The sequence below is a fragment of the Myotis daubentonii genome, chromosome 14, assembly GCF_963259705.1.
Source record: "Myotis daubentonii chromosome 14, mMyoDau2.1, whole genome shotgun sequence".
In the NCBI taxonomy this organism is placed as follows: Eukaryota; Metazoa; Chordata; class Mammalia; order Chiroptera; family Vespertilionidae; genus Myotis; species Myotis daubentonii.
In genome coordinates this window covers 26,219,185-26,236,232 of record NC_081853.1, presented here as the reverse complement: position 1 = coordinate 26,236,232, position 17,048 = coordinate 26,219,185, and the positions used below count along the sequence as shown (strand labels likewise).

At 38.1% G+C, this 17,048-nt stretch overlaps 1 protein-coding gene across 11 annotated transcripts in view; it reads left to right on the top strand.

Annotated features, from left to right (window-relative positions):
- Positions 1–17,048, top strand: part of NR2C2 (nuclear receptor subfamily 2 group C member 2) — an 88,479-nt gene that overhangs the window by 9,430 nt on the left and 62,001 nt on the right. For 4 of the 11 annotated variants that reach the window (XM_059663690.1, XM_059663700.1, XM_059663689.1 and 1 more), the window contains exon 2: positions 5,404–5,487. The exons of 2 other annotated variants lie outside the window; for them this stretch is intronic. In XM_059663690.1, coding sequence (XP_059519673.1) covers positions 5,428–5,487 — 60 coding nt within the window. In that variant the 5' untranslated portion in view covers positions 5,404–5,427. Of the gene's footprint in view, positions 1–1,702; positions 1,808–3,720; positions 3,824–5,403; positions 5,488–17,048 lie in introns of all 11 variants that reach the window. 5 more of the 11 variants (XM_059663692.1, XM_059663691.1, XM_059663693.1 and 2 more) reach the window with 4 other exon arrangements.

Below are 17,048 nucleotides of genomic sequence, written 5' to 3'. Positions count from 1 at the left end.
GTGACTTACTGGGTATTCAGGTGTTCACAGTCAGAGCCCAGCTTTCACTGCAGTGGGGTTTGTAGCTCTGCTTCACAAAGGAAATCTTGGTTGCAAAGTTTGGTCAGCTGTACACTTTTTGTGAGCCTAGAAGAGCTTATTCAAAGTCACCATAGTTTTCTCTACTTCTTTGTTATTAAAAGGGTGATATTGATTTCATTGTAGTTGAAAGAATACGTTATAAAACCTATGCTGGCATAAAGACAAGCTAAGTTTAAGACTATGCCTTCATACTTCATAGTCTTTGTTGCCACCACTTTCTAACTGGCCCTCCATTTGTAGTCTCTCCTTTTTTATCATCACGTTGTTGCCTAAAGGAAAGATCCAGATGTGATTACTTCATTTTTCTGCCAAACCTCCGATAGTTCTCTGTTACCTATCGTATCAGCCTCTCTCCTCCCCTGACCTCTCCAATAATCCCCCACCAGATTTCCTACTGTTCCTCAAATATGTCGTTCTCTTTCATACCTACCAGTTTGTATGAGCTGTCATCTCTGCTTAGAACTCTCTCCATTCTCCTCTTTGCTTATTGAATTTCTACTCTTCCTTCAAGACCCAGCTTCTCTCCTATAAAACTACCTCAAGCAGAGCGAGATGCTTCTTCCTTTGGATATTCATTGTAGCATTTAACACTGCATAGCTTTTATTGGTTTCTTTCTAAAATTCTTCAAGGACAAAGACTTTCTCCTCCTTTTATTATTGTCATTGTTAATTCTCAGCAGTCAATTCATTTACTATTTCACAGCAGTTGCTTAAAAAGGATTGGTAGTTGTTCAACTTGATTAGCTTAAAATTACCGTTGAAAAATATTCTGCAGCAGTTTCTTTTTTACTTAAGCTATTTGGTCTTTTCCGGGAACATTATTTGTGTGTGGGAGCAATCTTCAAGGGTTAGGGAGCCGAATAGGTCAAGGACCAACCTTTGAAGACCTCAAGTTTCTGTACCAAGAAAAATAATGTTTTGTTCACAGTGCTTGTAAGTACAGTTCCTGGTGTAATCATTCAGGAAATGTCAGTTACTCTCAGTATTACCATGCTTAGCTCCACCAGCCAAGAAGGTTGTTTTTAAATGTGTTTTTTTTTTTCTAGTTTGTAGTATCAAAACAGTAGGTTGGTCTTTTTTTTTTTTTTTCAGACTTCAAATGCAAAATTATATTGTGCTAGTGACTGGTTTTTCAAACTACATGTGGGCACAATACATTGTTCCCTGGAGTTTCTCATTTTAGGGGGATGCCCCCTAATTGACAACCATTGTCAAAGTGCTCTACCTTTCCTTCCTACTATGTGGTCTTTCTGTCTTTAGGATTACCTATTTCTGTGGTAGCAGTAAGAGAAGCTCTCAGGTGAGAATTTTACCCTCTGGCATTATCTTTTTTTTTTTTTTTTAACCTATGCACTTGAGTTAAATATTTTCCCTGATGTCTTTCATTGTGATATCCTGAAAGAAGGCCCTCTTTCTTATTTATATATGAGAATAAAATATGGTTTGCGACTTAGCATATTTTCAAAAATGATGAAATGGAAAATATTTTTTGAAATTACCCTCTCACTTATCTGCTTTCACTGGATTTAAATCTTTATTGAAAGCACTTGCTTTTCATAATTTCTCTTTCAATACCTCTCTCAATGTTATTCTCACTCTTTGTCTTTGCTTATTTTTCCAGAAGGTGCGCATTCCTCCTTGTTCATTTTTAAGCAGTTCCAGAACTGCTGTTGATGATGCCTGAAGCTGCTTTGGAGGCAGAAAACCAAGAGTGAGATCAAGAATTGTAAGAATTTAAGTTATAAAGAAAGGTTGCTGCTCCGGGTCATGAGTGTTTGAGATAGTTAAGGAAGTTGGTATGGGCAAGAGAGCAAAATTGGGGGGGGGGGGGGTGCACTTGCCCTAACAGAGCAAGGTTTATTATAAAGCTGCAGTAATAAGATAATGGTAGTGGCATGGAGAAAGATAAGTAGAACAGTAGTGGAATAGAATAGGGAACCTAGAATTACATCCACACATACAGCCTGAGATATGGTAGGCAAAAAGGATAGGTTGTTTAGAAATGTTCCTGGAAAATTGATTATCCATACAATGGGGGGGAAAATGGATTCTTCCCATCAAACTCAAAAATCAATTTGCAGATGGATTGAGGACTTAAATGTGAGGGACAAAACTCTTTAACATTTATAATACATAACATTATACTTTTAAAAAAATCCTCACCCAAGGATATGTTTTTATTGATTTTAGAGAGAGAGGAAGGGGAAAGGGGAGGGAGGGAGGGAGGGAGGGAGGGAGAGAGAGAGAGAGAGAGAGAGAGAGAGAGAGAGAGAGAGAGAGAGAAAGAAATGTCGATCGGGTGCCTTCCACATGTGCCCCAACCAGGGTTTGAGCCCGCAACCTAGGTATGTGCCCTGACTGGGAATTGAATCCATGACCCCTGGGTGCATAGTAGGATGCTCTAACTCTGGTTCTCAACCTTCCTGATGCCACAACCCTTTAACACAGTTCCTCATGTTGTGGTGACCCCCAACCATAAAATTATTTTCGTTGCTACTTCATAACTGTAATTTTGCTACTATTATGAATCGTAATGTAAATATCTGATATGCAGATGGTCTTAGGCGACCCCTGTGAAAGGGTCGTTCAACCCCCCAAAGGGGTCACGAACCACAGGTTGAGAACCACTGCAACTGATCGAGCCACACCCGCCAGGGCATAACATTATACTTTGGACCTTCAGGTAGGATAGGATTTTTATAAATAAAACATAAAAGGACAAATTATAAAAGAAAATATTGACAAATTCAGCCTTATTAAATTTAAGAACTGCTATTCATCAAAAGACACCATAAAGTAAATAGATGTGCTACATAGCAGAAGATATTTATAATTTATGTAATCAATAAAGAATTAATATTTAACTTTTCTAAACTAAACATGTTAATTACTACATCTGCCTTTGTTACCTAACATCTAGAATCACTGGTCGTTAGCAGTATCTTGGAGCCCCCAAGTCCTATGTGAGGTTGATTGGCCTATAAATTTAGTGTTCAAGTGTCATTACAGACAATTTTCTGAGTTACTAAGTCATCTTTATCAGGCCGTCAGTCATCTGTTAAATCCACTTCAACTCAAAACTTGAAGGATTAAGCTACCTCTTTTAGGGAAACCCAATAGATGTGTCTTTCTAGTACTCTTATTTCTATAGTAAATAATAATATTCCCAATTGATATTTCTGATATTCAAATTCATAAATTTCTTGCATCAAACAGCTGTTAATAACAGCAACAGAAATGCTTGTAACACCTAAAAGTGGTAAAATTAATAGTTGCAGCTGCATGTTTAGATTTTATTTCTTATATAATACCTATTGGCTATCTTTATCCACTTTATTCCTTAGAGAGTTCTTTTGAGAGCTCTGTTTTTATAGAAAAAGAAGGAACTCTAGACTTTTCACATGCAATAATTGTGTTTTTATCAACAGTCAAGTTGTTAAGAAACTTTTCTGATACATGTGAAATGATTTTTTCCCCTCTATTTCTTTTAGTTGGAACTAAACTATAACTAGGGGAAAAGATCAGAGTGTTTCTCTATGATTTTTCTTCTAGAAACAATGAAAAGTAAACAAAAGTTAAAAGTCTTAACTACTTATTAAAAAGAATAAATAACCAGAAACACTACCTCTGTAATTTCAGATCATGTACTGTTCTGTGAAGATGAATTACTGACACTGGTGACCTGGTATCCTTGTGGCAGTTGGTGCAGTACCTGCTCTTACAGGATGTTGTCTCCTTGAAGGCAGGGGCCAATTATTTTATATTTATCAATCACAGTTTCATGCTCCTATCTCTCTCATTACCATGTTGGCAATAAAGTAATATGAAGGGGAATTATGATCATAGAAGGAACTGTCTTAATAGTGGACAGAATGATATAGGAAGTCACCAGAGAGTGGAAAGGCTTGATAGAGATCAGTGCTTATAAGTACTACTTAGAGGCCCAGTGTGCGGGATTCATGCACTGGTGGGGGCATGGCCTGTGGTGATCGGTCAGCTGAGCAGCTGTGGACCCGCCCTCTGAGTGGCTGCTCCCACTGTGGGAACACACTGACCACCTGCGTTGAGCATCTGCCCCCTGGTGGTCAGTACGCATTATAACGACTGGTCCACCGGTCGTTCGCCATTTCGTCACTGGGCTTTTATTATATAGGATAATATTTTAGGTAAGAAATCCAGAAAGTGTTTATAAAATTACATTGTGAAGTAGTCTAATTTGTGATTGAGGAAGGGCCAAACAAATGAAATGTGTATGCATTTGTGTATATTATACATTCAGTAGTACCATATAGTTTTTATATGTAAATGCTGGAAATAAATACCAGAACTTTGTTCTCCTGTTAATCATGGGACCTGTGCAGTCAATAATGAAGTCTTTCTGATTTGTCCAGGAATTAGATATGGAGTGGAATTTCTTTATCCTGAATTCTTTGTGGTAGAGTATTCTAATGGCATGGGTTTAGGGACTATTCAGGGTAGCTATGTTTTATGACCTGAAGAGACCAGTAGGTCTGTTACATCAAAAATGCTAGAACTCAAATGATCCTGGCCCAGGAGACTAGCACAATTTTTGGTCTTTAGATGATCTTCCTCAATTTTTACAAATGGTCACACTGTTGTTGTTATTCTATTAATAGGAAGCTGAATTGTCTTGTTTTTCTAATTTAATGAAGACTTAAAATATAAATGATAAATGTATGGGTACCATGTTCTTAGCCCACTGAAGTAATGCAGTCTACTTACTTTTTTCTTTGTTAATGATAGTATTTGCCTTTTAACTTAAGAGTGAGGTGTGTTAGCACCTGGGTAGGGTTCTCACACTGCCAATAGTAACAGAAGTATAGTTGATGATAGCAATCTACTGCTCTGTATTCAAAGTTGACCACGCCTTTCTCAGATAGCCACTTTCTTATTCAGCATAATGTTGCAGGGAGCTAAACAAAAAGGTGTGATTCCCATCTCCCTGAGAGGTGAACCAAGCTGTTACAACCCAAGAGACCTGATAATTAAAGTTCCAAATCCATCTTTGTCTGTATTTACCAATGGAAGTCTTGTTTCCAAATTGAAAGTACAGCTTTAACTCCAAGGTTCTGTCTTAGTTCATTCCACATTTGACACTTTGCTAATATTGTTTATGCTAATTAAATTTGGTACCTGCCATTGAAGAATTTGGTGCAGCATATCCAGATATGCTTAGCCTTGTTTTCTATAGAGGGAAAAATCTGTACAAAACATTACCAAAGATGAATTTTGATTGCTGATATTTTTCAAGTAGCCTGGTTTCTCCCCACCTGATAGAAGTTGCTGCATCTTTCCAAACAGGTTCTCTAATGATCTTGCTTCACCATGGCTACAAATATGGAGGGGCTGGTTCAGCACAGAGTGGGGACCCAGCAGGTGGCTGAGGTGAGTGACAGGGGCTAGCACGATAGCTGGCACCCTTGCTTTTGATAGGAAAGTACATCAGTGTGCTCTGTTGTTTGAAAACAGTCCCAATGAAGTCAGGATGTAATCTAAATCCAAAGCAGGATGATGCTGCCATGAAAGAAAAAATGAAAATGACAAGAACATTTACTCCTACTATTCTTTTGCATGAATAGGGTGGCCTAGCTGCATACAGTAGGTGACTTTAAAAAATTTCACCTTGAAAACTAAAAGAATCTGATGCTTATCAAACATGTGGGCACAGCTTTAACTCCAAGGTTCTGTCTTAGTTTATTTCACATTTGGCACTTTGCTAATATCATAGTATGGTGGAAAACCCAATTATGTTCATTCTGCAGTCATTATTGACCTTGTACTGGAGATTTTGCTTAGTGCTGAGAAATATGGAGATGACTGAGCCATTGGTCCTTCCTTTAGCATTCTCAGGAATGGGTTAAAAAGTAATTATAAAGCAGGGTGAGAAGTACAGTTCCATGGGAGGAAGGTGATCCTGGAAGTGGGTCTTGACTGACAAGTAAACATTTGTCAGATGGACCCAAGGAAGTGGGGTGGTAGAAGTCAGAAACCTATAAAAAGTCATGAAGTAGCTAGGTATGTTCAGGCAACTTGAGGAGTAAAAGAGGGAAATAGGGCCAGATCTTTTCACTCTGTACCAGGTCCTATGAATAGTCTTCAATCATCACAACAACGATACAAGTTTAGGATGATCATTATTCCCATTTCATAAGTGAGGAAAGCAAGGCTCAAAGGCAAGTAATTGGCTAAGGGCACACTGATTCAGTTCTGTTTCACTTCTTCCAATAAACCATGCATCATATTGCAACTAGGAGCGATTAGAAGGATTCAGATTTATATTTTTGAATCAGTACTCATATTTCTAGGGTAAAAATGCAAATTTTTCAAAAAATATACACTTAAAGAAAGGATTTTTAAAAATAAAAACTAAGTGCACACATACCTGTTTAAACCAATAAAAGTAGTGAGCAGATTTTTCAGATTTTAGATCAACCATGAACTTTAAGGCAACAGTGTAACTAATCATTCCCTTCCTCCAACAAATAATGATTAATATTAACTAACTATGATAATAGATGGATTTCACACATTTTTTTAGTATTATATTTTTAAAAGGCCTGTCAACTAAATGCTTGTGGTTATTTGTTGCTTTAGTTTCTGATAGGAATAATTTTCTTGAAAACCATTGTGTGTGTTTTTCAAATATTTAGGGTTATTTTGCATTTAATACAGTTTCCAATTTAGGGTGATTTGGAGATTAGTTGTGGATCACTGCTGTAAAAAGGTCATCATTAATTCTTTAGGGGAAAAGTTTAGTAACCTGTAGTAACTTATACATTAATATATTTTGTGTATGTATTCAGAAAATTTGCTACCTTACCTAAAATTTTTGGTCAGGTACGTTATTTCCTTCAGGAAATGGAGTTTTATATAGTATTAACTTAGTGCAACTATTGTTACCCATGGCAATTTTAGGTTGTTAATATTACCCAGTACAGTTTTAGGAGATTTCCAAAATAAGAGAAGGCATTCTTAATAGGAGTACAAAAGCAATCTTCCTACTTAAAATATTCCTTAAATTTTCTTCCTATTATTTTGAGGGATAAGTGTATGTGTGTTTTCTTTGAAATTTTGAGCTTAATAACTTTGAAGCTACAATCACGTGCCACTTAACAATGGGGATATGTTCTAAGAAATTCATTGTTAAGCAATTTTGTTGTACAAAGATTATAGAATCTACCTACATAAACCTAGGTGGTATAGCCAACTTACTATATGGTGTAGGTCAGCATTTTTCAACCTTTTTCATCTCATGGCACATAAACTAATTACTAATTACTAAAATTCTGTGGCACACCAAAAAATATATATTTTGTGGATCTGGCAAAAAACAAAACAAAACAGGAATAATTTTGATTCATTCACACCCGATGGCTATTGTGTTGGCTCTTGTCATTTTTTTATTTGACAATCTAAAGGAAAAGAAGTTAGTGCCTTTGACTAAATAGTTAGGTATTGCATGTTTAAAACTTCTCATGGCACACAGGCTGAAAATTGCTGGTATAGCCTATTGCTTCTAGACCACAAGTCTGTACAGCATGTTACTGTACAAAACAACATAAAATTAAACAAAAGAAAATTATGCAATCAAGAGATACGGTAAACATGAGGTGTATGAGGCTGAAGTAAAGAGTACAGTCTAGCCCTGGCCGGATGCTAAGTGGTAAGAACACTGGCCTGCACACTGAAGGGTCTCTTGTTCAATTCCCGGTCAAGGGCATGTGCCTGGGTTGCAAATTCGCTCTTGCCCTCCAGCGCATACTGGAGGCAGCTGGTAGATATGTCTCTCTCACATCAATGTTTCTCTTTTTCTCTCTTTCCCCTCCATCCGTCCCTTTCACTCTCTCTGCAAAGCAATGGGAAAAATATCAAATGAGGATTAACAACAACCAAAAACACAGTATACTCTAAAATAATGATAAAAAGTATAGTATAAAAAAAATATAGGATAGCCCTAGCTGGTTTGGCTCAATGGGTAGAGCGTCAGCCTGCAGACTGAAAGGTCCCAGGTTCGATTCTGGTCAAGGGCCCGAGTTGCAGGCTTGATCCCCAGTAGAGGGCATGTAGGAGGCAGCCAATCAGTGATTCTCTATCATCATTGATATTTCTATCTCTCTTTCCCTTTTCCTTCCTCTCTGAAATCAATCAATCTATATATATATATATATATATATATATATATATATGTATATAAATATATATATATACACACACACATATATATACACACACACATATATATACATATATATAAATAAATAAAGTATAGTATAGTAAATACATAAACCATTAACAGTTGCTTATTATCATTATCAGGTATTATCTACACTAATAAAAGAGAAAAATGGTAATTGGCGTACGACGATACCCTTTTCATTGGCTAATCAGGGCTATATGCAAATTAACTGCCAACTAAGATTGGCAGTTAACTGCCAACAAGATGGTGGTTAATTTGCATATGTAGGCACAATGCAGGGAGGCAAAAGGGAAAGCAGGAAGAAGCCCCCTGCCACTGACAGTGATCGGAAACCTAGGGGGGAGCTAAGAGCTGGGGGGCAGGGCAAAGGCGGCCCTGGGGCCGCCTTTGCCCTGCCCCCCAGCCATGATCGGAGAATCAGGTGCCTTTTCCACCCTGGCCAGTGATAGCAGGAAGTAGGGGTGGAGCCAGCGATGGGAGCTGGGCACGGTCGAAGCTGGCAGTCCCAGGAGCTAGGGGTCCCTTGCCTGGGCCTAAAGCGAAGCCCACGATTGCGGGGCCGCTGCAGCTGTGGGTCCCCGCTGCCCGGGCTGGATGCCTAGGCCAGAGGCATCAGGCCTGGGCAAGGGGCCAATCCTGCGATTGGAGGGTGATGGGGGTCAACGCCTGAGGGCTCCCAGTATGTGAGAGGGGGCAGGCTGGGCTGAGGGACACTCCCCCCAGCCCCACACCCAGTGCACGAATTTCGTGCACCGGGCCCCTAGTCTATATACATAAAAGGCTAATATGCTATGTATTTGTCCATCTGGTCACTATGACGCACACTGACCACCAGGGGGCAGACACTCAACCCAGGAGCTGCTGTGACACGCACTGGCCATTTACAGAGAAACACCACCCTGGACCTGGCGCCCATAAAGCAATACTCGGCTTCCCCCAAGTGGGACACAGGCCCCGCTACCACCCCGGAGCGACACCCCACCAAATCGCAGCCAAAGCTGCCAAGACCCCATGGTGCAAAATGTGGCCCACAGCCAAGCCCAGCCCAGAAATGTGGCTGTGGGCGCCGGGTAATAATGTCACATAGCACGCCCAACTTCCTCTCCCTAGCGACTAGCCTCCTTGGAGCTTCTTCAGCCCAGGAACACAACTTGCTTTATAGCCAGGTGCAAACATTTTACAGTTCAACCATTTGTGAAACATTTTCCCGTGCCTCATCTCATTTGATCCTCACAGAAGTCCTGGAGATAGGAGACTTGGTAGAATCCTATTTTCTTTTCATTAGCCAGAAAACGGAGATTTAGAAAATTTAGAAACTTGACCCTACTGAAAAGAAGAAATGGTGGACCTTGAAAATGACTTCAAGTTTTCTCACTGCACAGAATATAGTCAGACACTGCTGCAGTTAAATATTTTACCCTTTGTTCTCCCTGCATGATCTACAATAATAATCTGCTTCGTATTGATATTTACTGCTATGTTGCTCAGTTACCTGAAAGAGAAGTTGTGGTGCTTCACTGGGCTGGAAAAAGTTTAGCTAAATCAGAAAGCAGGTCTAATTAAGCAAGTTTATTCTATCCTAAATAATAAAAAGCTAATATGCAAATTGACTGAAAGGCAGAACGACCGGTCACTATGACGCTCACTGACCACCAGGGTGCAGACGCTCAATGCAGGAGCTGCCCCCTGGTGGTCAGTGCGCTCCCACAGGAGTGCTGCTCAGCCAGAAGCCCTGAGCCGGGCTCATGGCTGGCGAGCACAGCGGTGGTGGTGGGAGCCTCTCCTGTCTCCGCAGTAGTGCTAAGGATGTCTGACTGCTGGCTTAGCCCCACTCAGATATTCCCCGAGGGCTCCTGGACTGCGAGAATGTGCAGGCCGGGCTGAGGGAGAGGGACACCCCCCCCCCACCCCCACAAGTGCACGAATTTCTTGCACTGGACCTCTAGTGTATATATAAACGGCTAAGTTGACTCCAGCATGCGTAATACATATAAAGCTCTCACTGGTGCCAGTCATACACGTGTGTTTCAATCTGTCATTGTCGATCATGAATTTGGTTGACACTTCCATTATAAAGGATGAATAGTGATATTAAAATATTTCTTCTAATTTATTTCCTTTCAGTGTGCACAAATTTGTGCACTGGGCCTCTAGTATACTGTATAAATTGTGTGTGCTAAACTTTTATTCAACTGGCAGCACAGTACCTTTGTTTTCACCAGTATCCCCACAACACATGTGAATAATACAGTCACTAAGCAATAGGAATTTTTCAGCTCCACTATAATTATATTGGACCACCATTGTATATATGGCCCATTGTTGACTTAAATGTTGTTGTGGCTGTACATAAGGGGTGAATAAAAGTAGATTTACAGTCATATGGAAATAATACAAATAAATAATATTATAATGAATAATACATTTCACATACAACTGTAAACCTACTTTTTCCCACCCCTGTTCAGTCTGATTTCAACTTTGTAAATATGTCTAATGTTTAACTATAGTTATATGCCATGTGCTATATGATACAGTATGCCAGGTATTGTGCTAAGCTCATTTTCTCATTTAATACTAACACTATAAGGAAAGCATTATTATTTTCCCCACTTTAAATAAGAAGAAACTGAGAGATTTATTTTGCCAGGTTTCAAACACTTATCTGAGTGACTTCAGAGCCCAGCTTTTAACCACTATACAATCAGTCAATTTTTTAAAATATCCTTAATGCTAATAGTATAATTAGTTTTCTGGATTTGCACAATTGTCTTTATACCTTCATTTTCCAGATTTTTATTGTAACACTTTGTAAGAGTCAATAGCACTCTTATTTTTTAAAAAATTAATTGATTCTTTCCATGATCACGGAGTACCAGAAGTATCGAATTTGGGGTTCTGCTAAATCTATGCACTGTGGAATTGACTATAGATAAAGAACAATATGGTTAGTTTTTTAAAAAAAGGATAGTTGACAGATGAGAATTTGTAATTAAAGCAGTGGGAGATTGATCATATCTAACAGTAGAATTTTGCTTTACATAAATGAAATAAATTTTGTAAAGGGCTTCAGTATTCTTTAAACATTTAAGATTTCCCTCTCTCACTGGAAATTTAAAACAGACACACACAGACAAGTACATATAAAGTGTATTTCTTCATCATTGCCTAAATAAAGTAAAGATACTATTCAGCTCTATAAAATGTTTTGAGTCAGGAGAAATTTAGGATTAAGAGTTGGAGCACTTTGAGTCACTTACTGATTGGCAGAAAGAAACCACTCATAGACCCAAAGTATAAGTTGCTTTTTATTTTTCCACAATGGAAGTGAGGTGACTTTACATATCTTGGCAAGATTAGTCCCTGGTCCCTGGGCTGTGTAAGGGGCTCAAAACCATCAGATGTTCTTTGAACAGGAAGGTTCTGTCATCACTGAGAAAATAGCCAAATTCTTACAACCCCATTACTCTTTTTATCATCAGGGCTTGCATCACCATTGCATAAAACTTAATGTTCCATATAAGGGAATATTTAAAAACATAGAGCTTTTTCAGTTACTGAACGAAACTCGGTATTGGCAAGGCTACATCCTTAAGCAAGAGAAAGCAAAGTCATCGCTCAGGTTTCAAGTTTCCAGTATTCTGGAAAGATGTAACTCATTGCGTTAAATTTTATTATTCTGCCCTCTTACAAACTGGACATTCAAATTTTCATTTTCTTGTCAAAGTATACATATACATAGATTTAAAAGTTGGCCAATACTATCTTTGGCTTGAATTAGAGAAGCAAGCTCCTGAACCACCCCACCCTCTTTTTATCCCCAAGTCTCCCTCTCTAAATTGATCTCTTCTGGTATTTAACTTTTTATTTATAAAAATATTCTTACTCTGTTTTGTTTTTTTAAATCAGTGTAAGACATTGTCCTTTTTTGGGAGAGAGTATTTTGTTAGTTCTTTTAGTTGATTTTAGAAAGAGAGGAAGGGGAAGAGAGAGAAAGAAACATCAATTTGTTCCACTTATTTATGCATTCATTGGTTGACTTTTATATATGCCCTTGACCGAGGGTTGAATCCGCAACCTTGAGGTATTGCGACAATACGCTCTAACCAACTGAGCTACCTGGCCAGGTGGGAGTTGTTGGTTTTTTTTTTTTTATTGTATAAACTGTAAGATTTATCATTATAACCATTTTTAAATGTGCAGTTCACATATGGCATTAGGTACATTCACATTATTTTGCAAACATCACCACCATCTATCTTCAGAACTTTTTCATCTTCCCAAATGGAAACTCTGTATCCTTTAAACACTAACTCTCATTTCCTCTCCCTCCAGCCATTGGCAACCACTATTTTTACTTTCTTAATTTGACTACTCTAGGTACCTCATATAAATGGAATTATAGAATATTTGTCATTTTGTGACAAACTTAGCATAATGTTCTCAAGGTTGATCCACATTGTAACATATATCAGAATTTTCTTACCTTTTAAGACTGAAAAATATTCCATTGTATCTGTATACCACATTTTGTTTATCAGTTTATCCATCCATGGACACCTGGGTTGCGTTAACCTCTTGATTCTTTTGCAAAAAATGCTGTGACAGCCCTGGCCAGTATGGCTCAGTTGGTTGAGCATTGTCCCATGCACGGAAAGGTCATTGGTTCAATTCCTGGTCAGGGCACATGCCCAGGTCGGGAGCTCCATCCTGGATCAGGGAGCTTGTAGGAGGCATCCCACTGATGTTTCTCTCTCTCTCTCCCCCCATTCCTCTTTTTCTCTTAAAAAAAGGGGGGGGAGGGGAAATGCTGTTATGAATATGGGTGTACAAATACCTTTTAAATTTCATTCTTTCCATTCTTTTGGGTATACACCCAGAAGTGGAATTGCTGGATCATATGGTAATTTTATGTTGAATTTTTTTAGGAACTGCCATACTGTTTTCAATCCCAACACTTACTATTTCCTGGTTCTTGGGGTGTGTGTGTGTGTGTGTGTGTGTGTGTGTGTGTGTGTGTGAGTGATTGTTGTTAATCCTCACCCGAGGATATATTTTCCATTGATTTATAGACAGAGTGGAAAGGAAGGAGGGAGAAATATCGATGTGAGACAGACATACTGATTAGTTGCCTCCTGCATGCACCCCACCAGGACTGGGATTGAACCTGCAACCCAAGTACCTGCCCTTGACTGGGAATTGAACCCAAGACCCTTCAGTGAGCAGTCCAGTGCTCTAACCATTGAATCACACTGGCCAGGGCTTAATCATTTTTTAAAAAATATATTTTATTGATTTTTTACAGAGAGGAAGGGAGAGAAAGTCAGAAATAACAATCAGCTGCCTCCTGCACACCCCCCACTGGGGATGTGCCTGCAACCAGGGTACATGCCCTTGATCGGAGTCGAACCCGGGACCCTTCAGTCCGTAGGCCGACCGTCTATCCATTGAGCCAAACCAGTCAGGGCTAGGGCTTAATCATTTTTAAATACGCAGTTCAATAGTGTTACTTATACTCATATTGTTGTGCAATGGATCTCCACAACCCTTTTATTTTGTAAAACTGAAACTATATTTATTAAACAAAATTCTCCATTTCCCGGTCCCTAGCCCTTGACAACCACCATTCTACTTTCTATGACTTTGACTACTTTTATACCTCATATAAATGGAATCATATAGAACTTGTGTGTTTTTTCCCAACTAGCTTATTTTACTTGCATAATATCCTCAAGGTTCTGAGCTTTCTATTCTATTACATTGGTCTATATTTCCGCCTTTATATCTCTACCATAGTGATTTGATTACTGTAGCTTTGGAGTAAGTTTTAGAAGTTTGGGTCCCTTGAGATTCCATATAAAGGTTAGGATGGATTTTTCTATTTTATAAAACAACACTGTTGGCATTTTAATAGGGATTACATTGAATCTATACATAGCTTTATGCGATGTTGACATCTTTAAAATATTAAATCTTCCAATCCATGAACACAAGATGTTTTTCCATTTATTTATGTCTTTAATTTCTTTCAGCAGTGTTTTGTAGTTTTCAGTGTACAGCTCTTTTACTTCCTTGGTTATGTTTTACAGATGTTCCCCTTTTTACCCCCTTGTCCCCTGTCACTTGGTTCCCACTTCACCCCACGCCTTCACCACCCTATTGTTTGTGTCATAGGTAATGCATATATGCATATAAGTTCTTTGGTAAATCTCTTCCAGCTCTCTTCCCCCGCCCCCGCCCCTTCCCTCTGAGATTCATCAGTCTATTCCATATTTCTATGCATCTGGTTCTACTTTAGTCATCAATTTATTTTGTTCATTAGATTCCTTGTTCATTTATTTTGTTTTTTAGGTTCAATTGTTGATAGATAGATATTTATTGCCATTTTAGTGTTGATATTTTTTATCTTTCCCCCTGTTCCCTCCCACCCTTCCTTCTCCTTCCCCTTCTCCTCTGTGTATCTTCATTTCTTACTGGTCCTTTTTCATGTTTCTGATGTTCTCACTAATTTCCTTGAAATTCTCACTAAGATCCTTGAAGTTATCATTAAGGTCTGTGAGCATCCTTATAATAATTGTTTTGAACTCTGTATCTAGTAATTTGCTTGCTTCCATTTCACTTAGTTCTTTTTCTGGAGATTTCTTCTGTTCTTTCATTTGTGAGGTGATTGCTTTCTTACTGAGTTTTGAGAATTCTTTATATATTCTGGATACATGAGGTATATGGTTTCCAAATGTTTTCTCCCAATCTGTGACTTATCTTTTCATTCTCTTAACAGTATTTTTGAAGAACAGATTTTTTTCTATTTTGGTGAAGTTTACTTTATCAATTTTTTATTTTATGAATCATGCTTTTGATGTCATATTTTTACATATTTACATAACCTAATGTCACAAACATTTTCTCCTGGTTTTCTCTGGAAGTTTTATAACTAGATTTTTTTTTTAAATATATATTTTATTAATCTTTTACAGAGAGGAAGGGAGAGAGATAGAGAGTTAGAAACATCGATGAGAGAGAAACATCGATCAGCTGCCTCCTGCACATCTCCCACTGGGGATGTGCCCGCAACCCAGGTACATGCCCTTGACCGAAATCGAACCTGGGACCCTTCAGTCCGCAGGCCGACGCTCTATCCACTGAGCCAAACCGGTCTCGGCTATAACTAGATTTTATATTTATAATTTTCTTTTAATTTTTTTAACTTTAATCATAGTGTGATCAGAGACTCTGGTTTGTATGGTAACAATTCTTAGAAATTTTTTTTTACTTTAAGTTTGGTGTGTCACCTTCCTAAGTATTTATGCTCATGTATATGTAACTATAGAAATATATAGGTTTTTAAATTTAACATAAAATTTTTAAAAATCACACTAAATATGACGGTCTAAACATTTAAGTTTTCCAAATTTTCCTGAACATAAATTGTATATGATGCCTCCTTGGGCTTACTTGTGAGTGTATTTCTCTAGACTAAAAATAGAATTGCTGAATAGAAAGCTATCTGGGTTTAATTGTATCTTCAAAGTTTCTGCTTTTTTAAAAATTTTTATTATTTTTTTTTTGCTTTTGTTTTTTAAACAGATTTTTAGCAATCATATAGCCTTATATGCAAGAAGTAGCTGGGCCATTGATTAGGTCAGTAGTTTATTCAGCAAGCATTTATTGAATACACATTGTGTGACTCTTTTAGGGGTTTTTTGGTTCCTTTGGAACCAGTGCCTCCTTTTTATTGCAGTATTTTTAATGACCCGTTCACTATACCAAAATAATACTCATTGGGAATATAACCACTCAAACACAAATACATTTTAAAAATCAATATAGTACAATAAGTATGTGCAAGAGAAGCAAACGGAAAGCAGTTTATTATAAAGTAATGTGTATTTCATGTAAATGATCAGACACAGCTATCATAGAAGATATAATAGAGAAGTCAGATGGTTATACATACTTAAATAAGCTATGACTGTAAGAGTAGTAAGAAGATGAAGTTTTTTTGTAGATGAAATATGAACAGTGGAACTGGAATAAAAGTAGTATTAGAATAAGAAAGAAATGGAATTCTTAAAAAACATTTGAGTTAAAATATATGTGAGAAAAGATGGATGGATAACTTGATAGTTACCAAGAGGGCTGGATAAATAGCTTTGTAGCTAGGAACCATAGCCAGATCTTACTGAAGCACCTGTCTGATAAAGCTCTAGGTGCACACCACACTGCTGAGGCCAAACTTGAGGTTCTTCTTACTGAACTCAAGGTGTTCCCCACTTGGGGTGCTCTATTCAAAAAGAGAGATGTGGTTGTCACAAGGTGGTTTTATTTACTTTAGCAAGTAAAGGAGACTATCCAAAACTCTGTCTTCCTGAAGAAAGGCTTAGCTATCACTTATATACACTACTTGGTTAGTTATTTGTTGGTTGATTTCTTGGCCTCATTTATCTTGTTGAGTTACTGTCAGCTCATCCTATTTACAGCTGCATCTGCAAAATACTGTGCTACATTTTAACATTAGTAAGGAATAACATTTAGTAAGAATGGGGCAGACCTTAAGACCCTCCTCCTATCTTAACATTCCTGCTGCCAGTGCATAGTCTCAGGCTCTTGCATCTGATTGACCCCCTGCCCTTCAAGAGATACCAGACCTGGAAGTATCTGGCATTTTCTGCCTTTACAATTGGAGGTAGGATCTGCCTCATATGGATTCCCTGAGAGAGGGAATTACTGTGTTCCCTAGAAAAGTAATTTA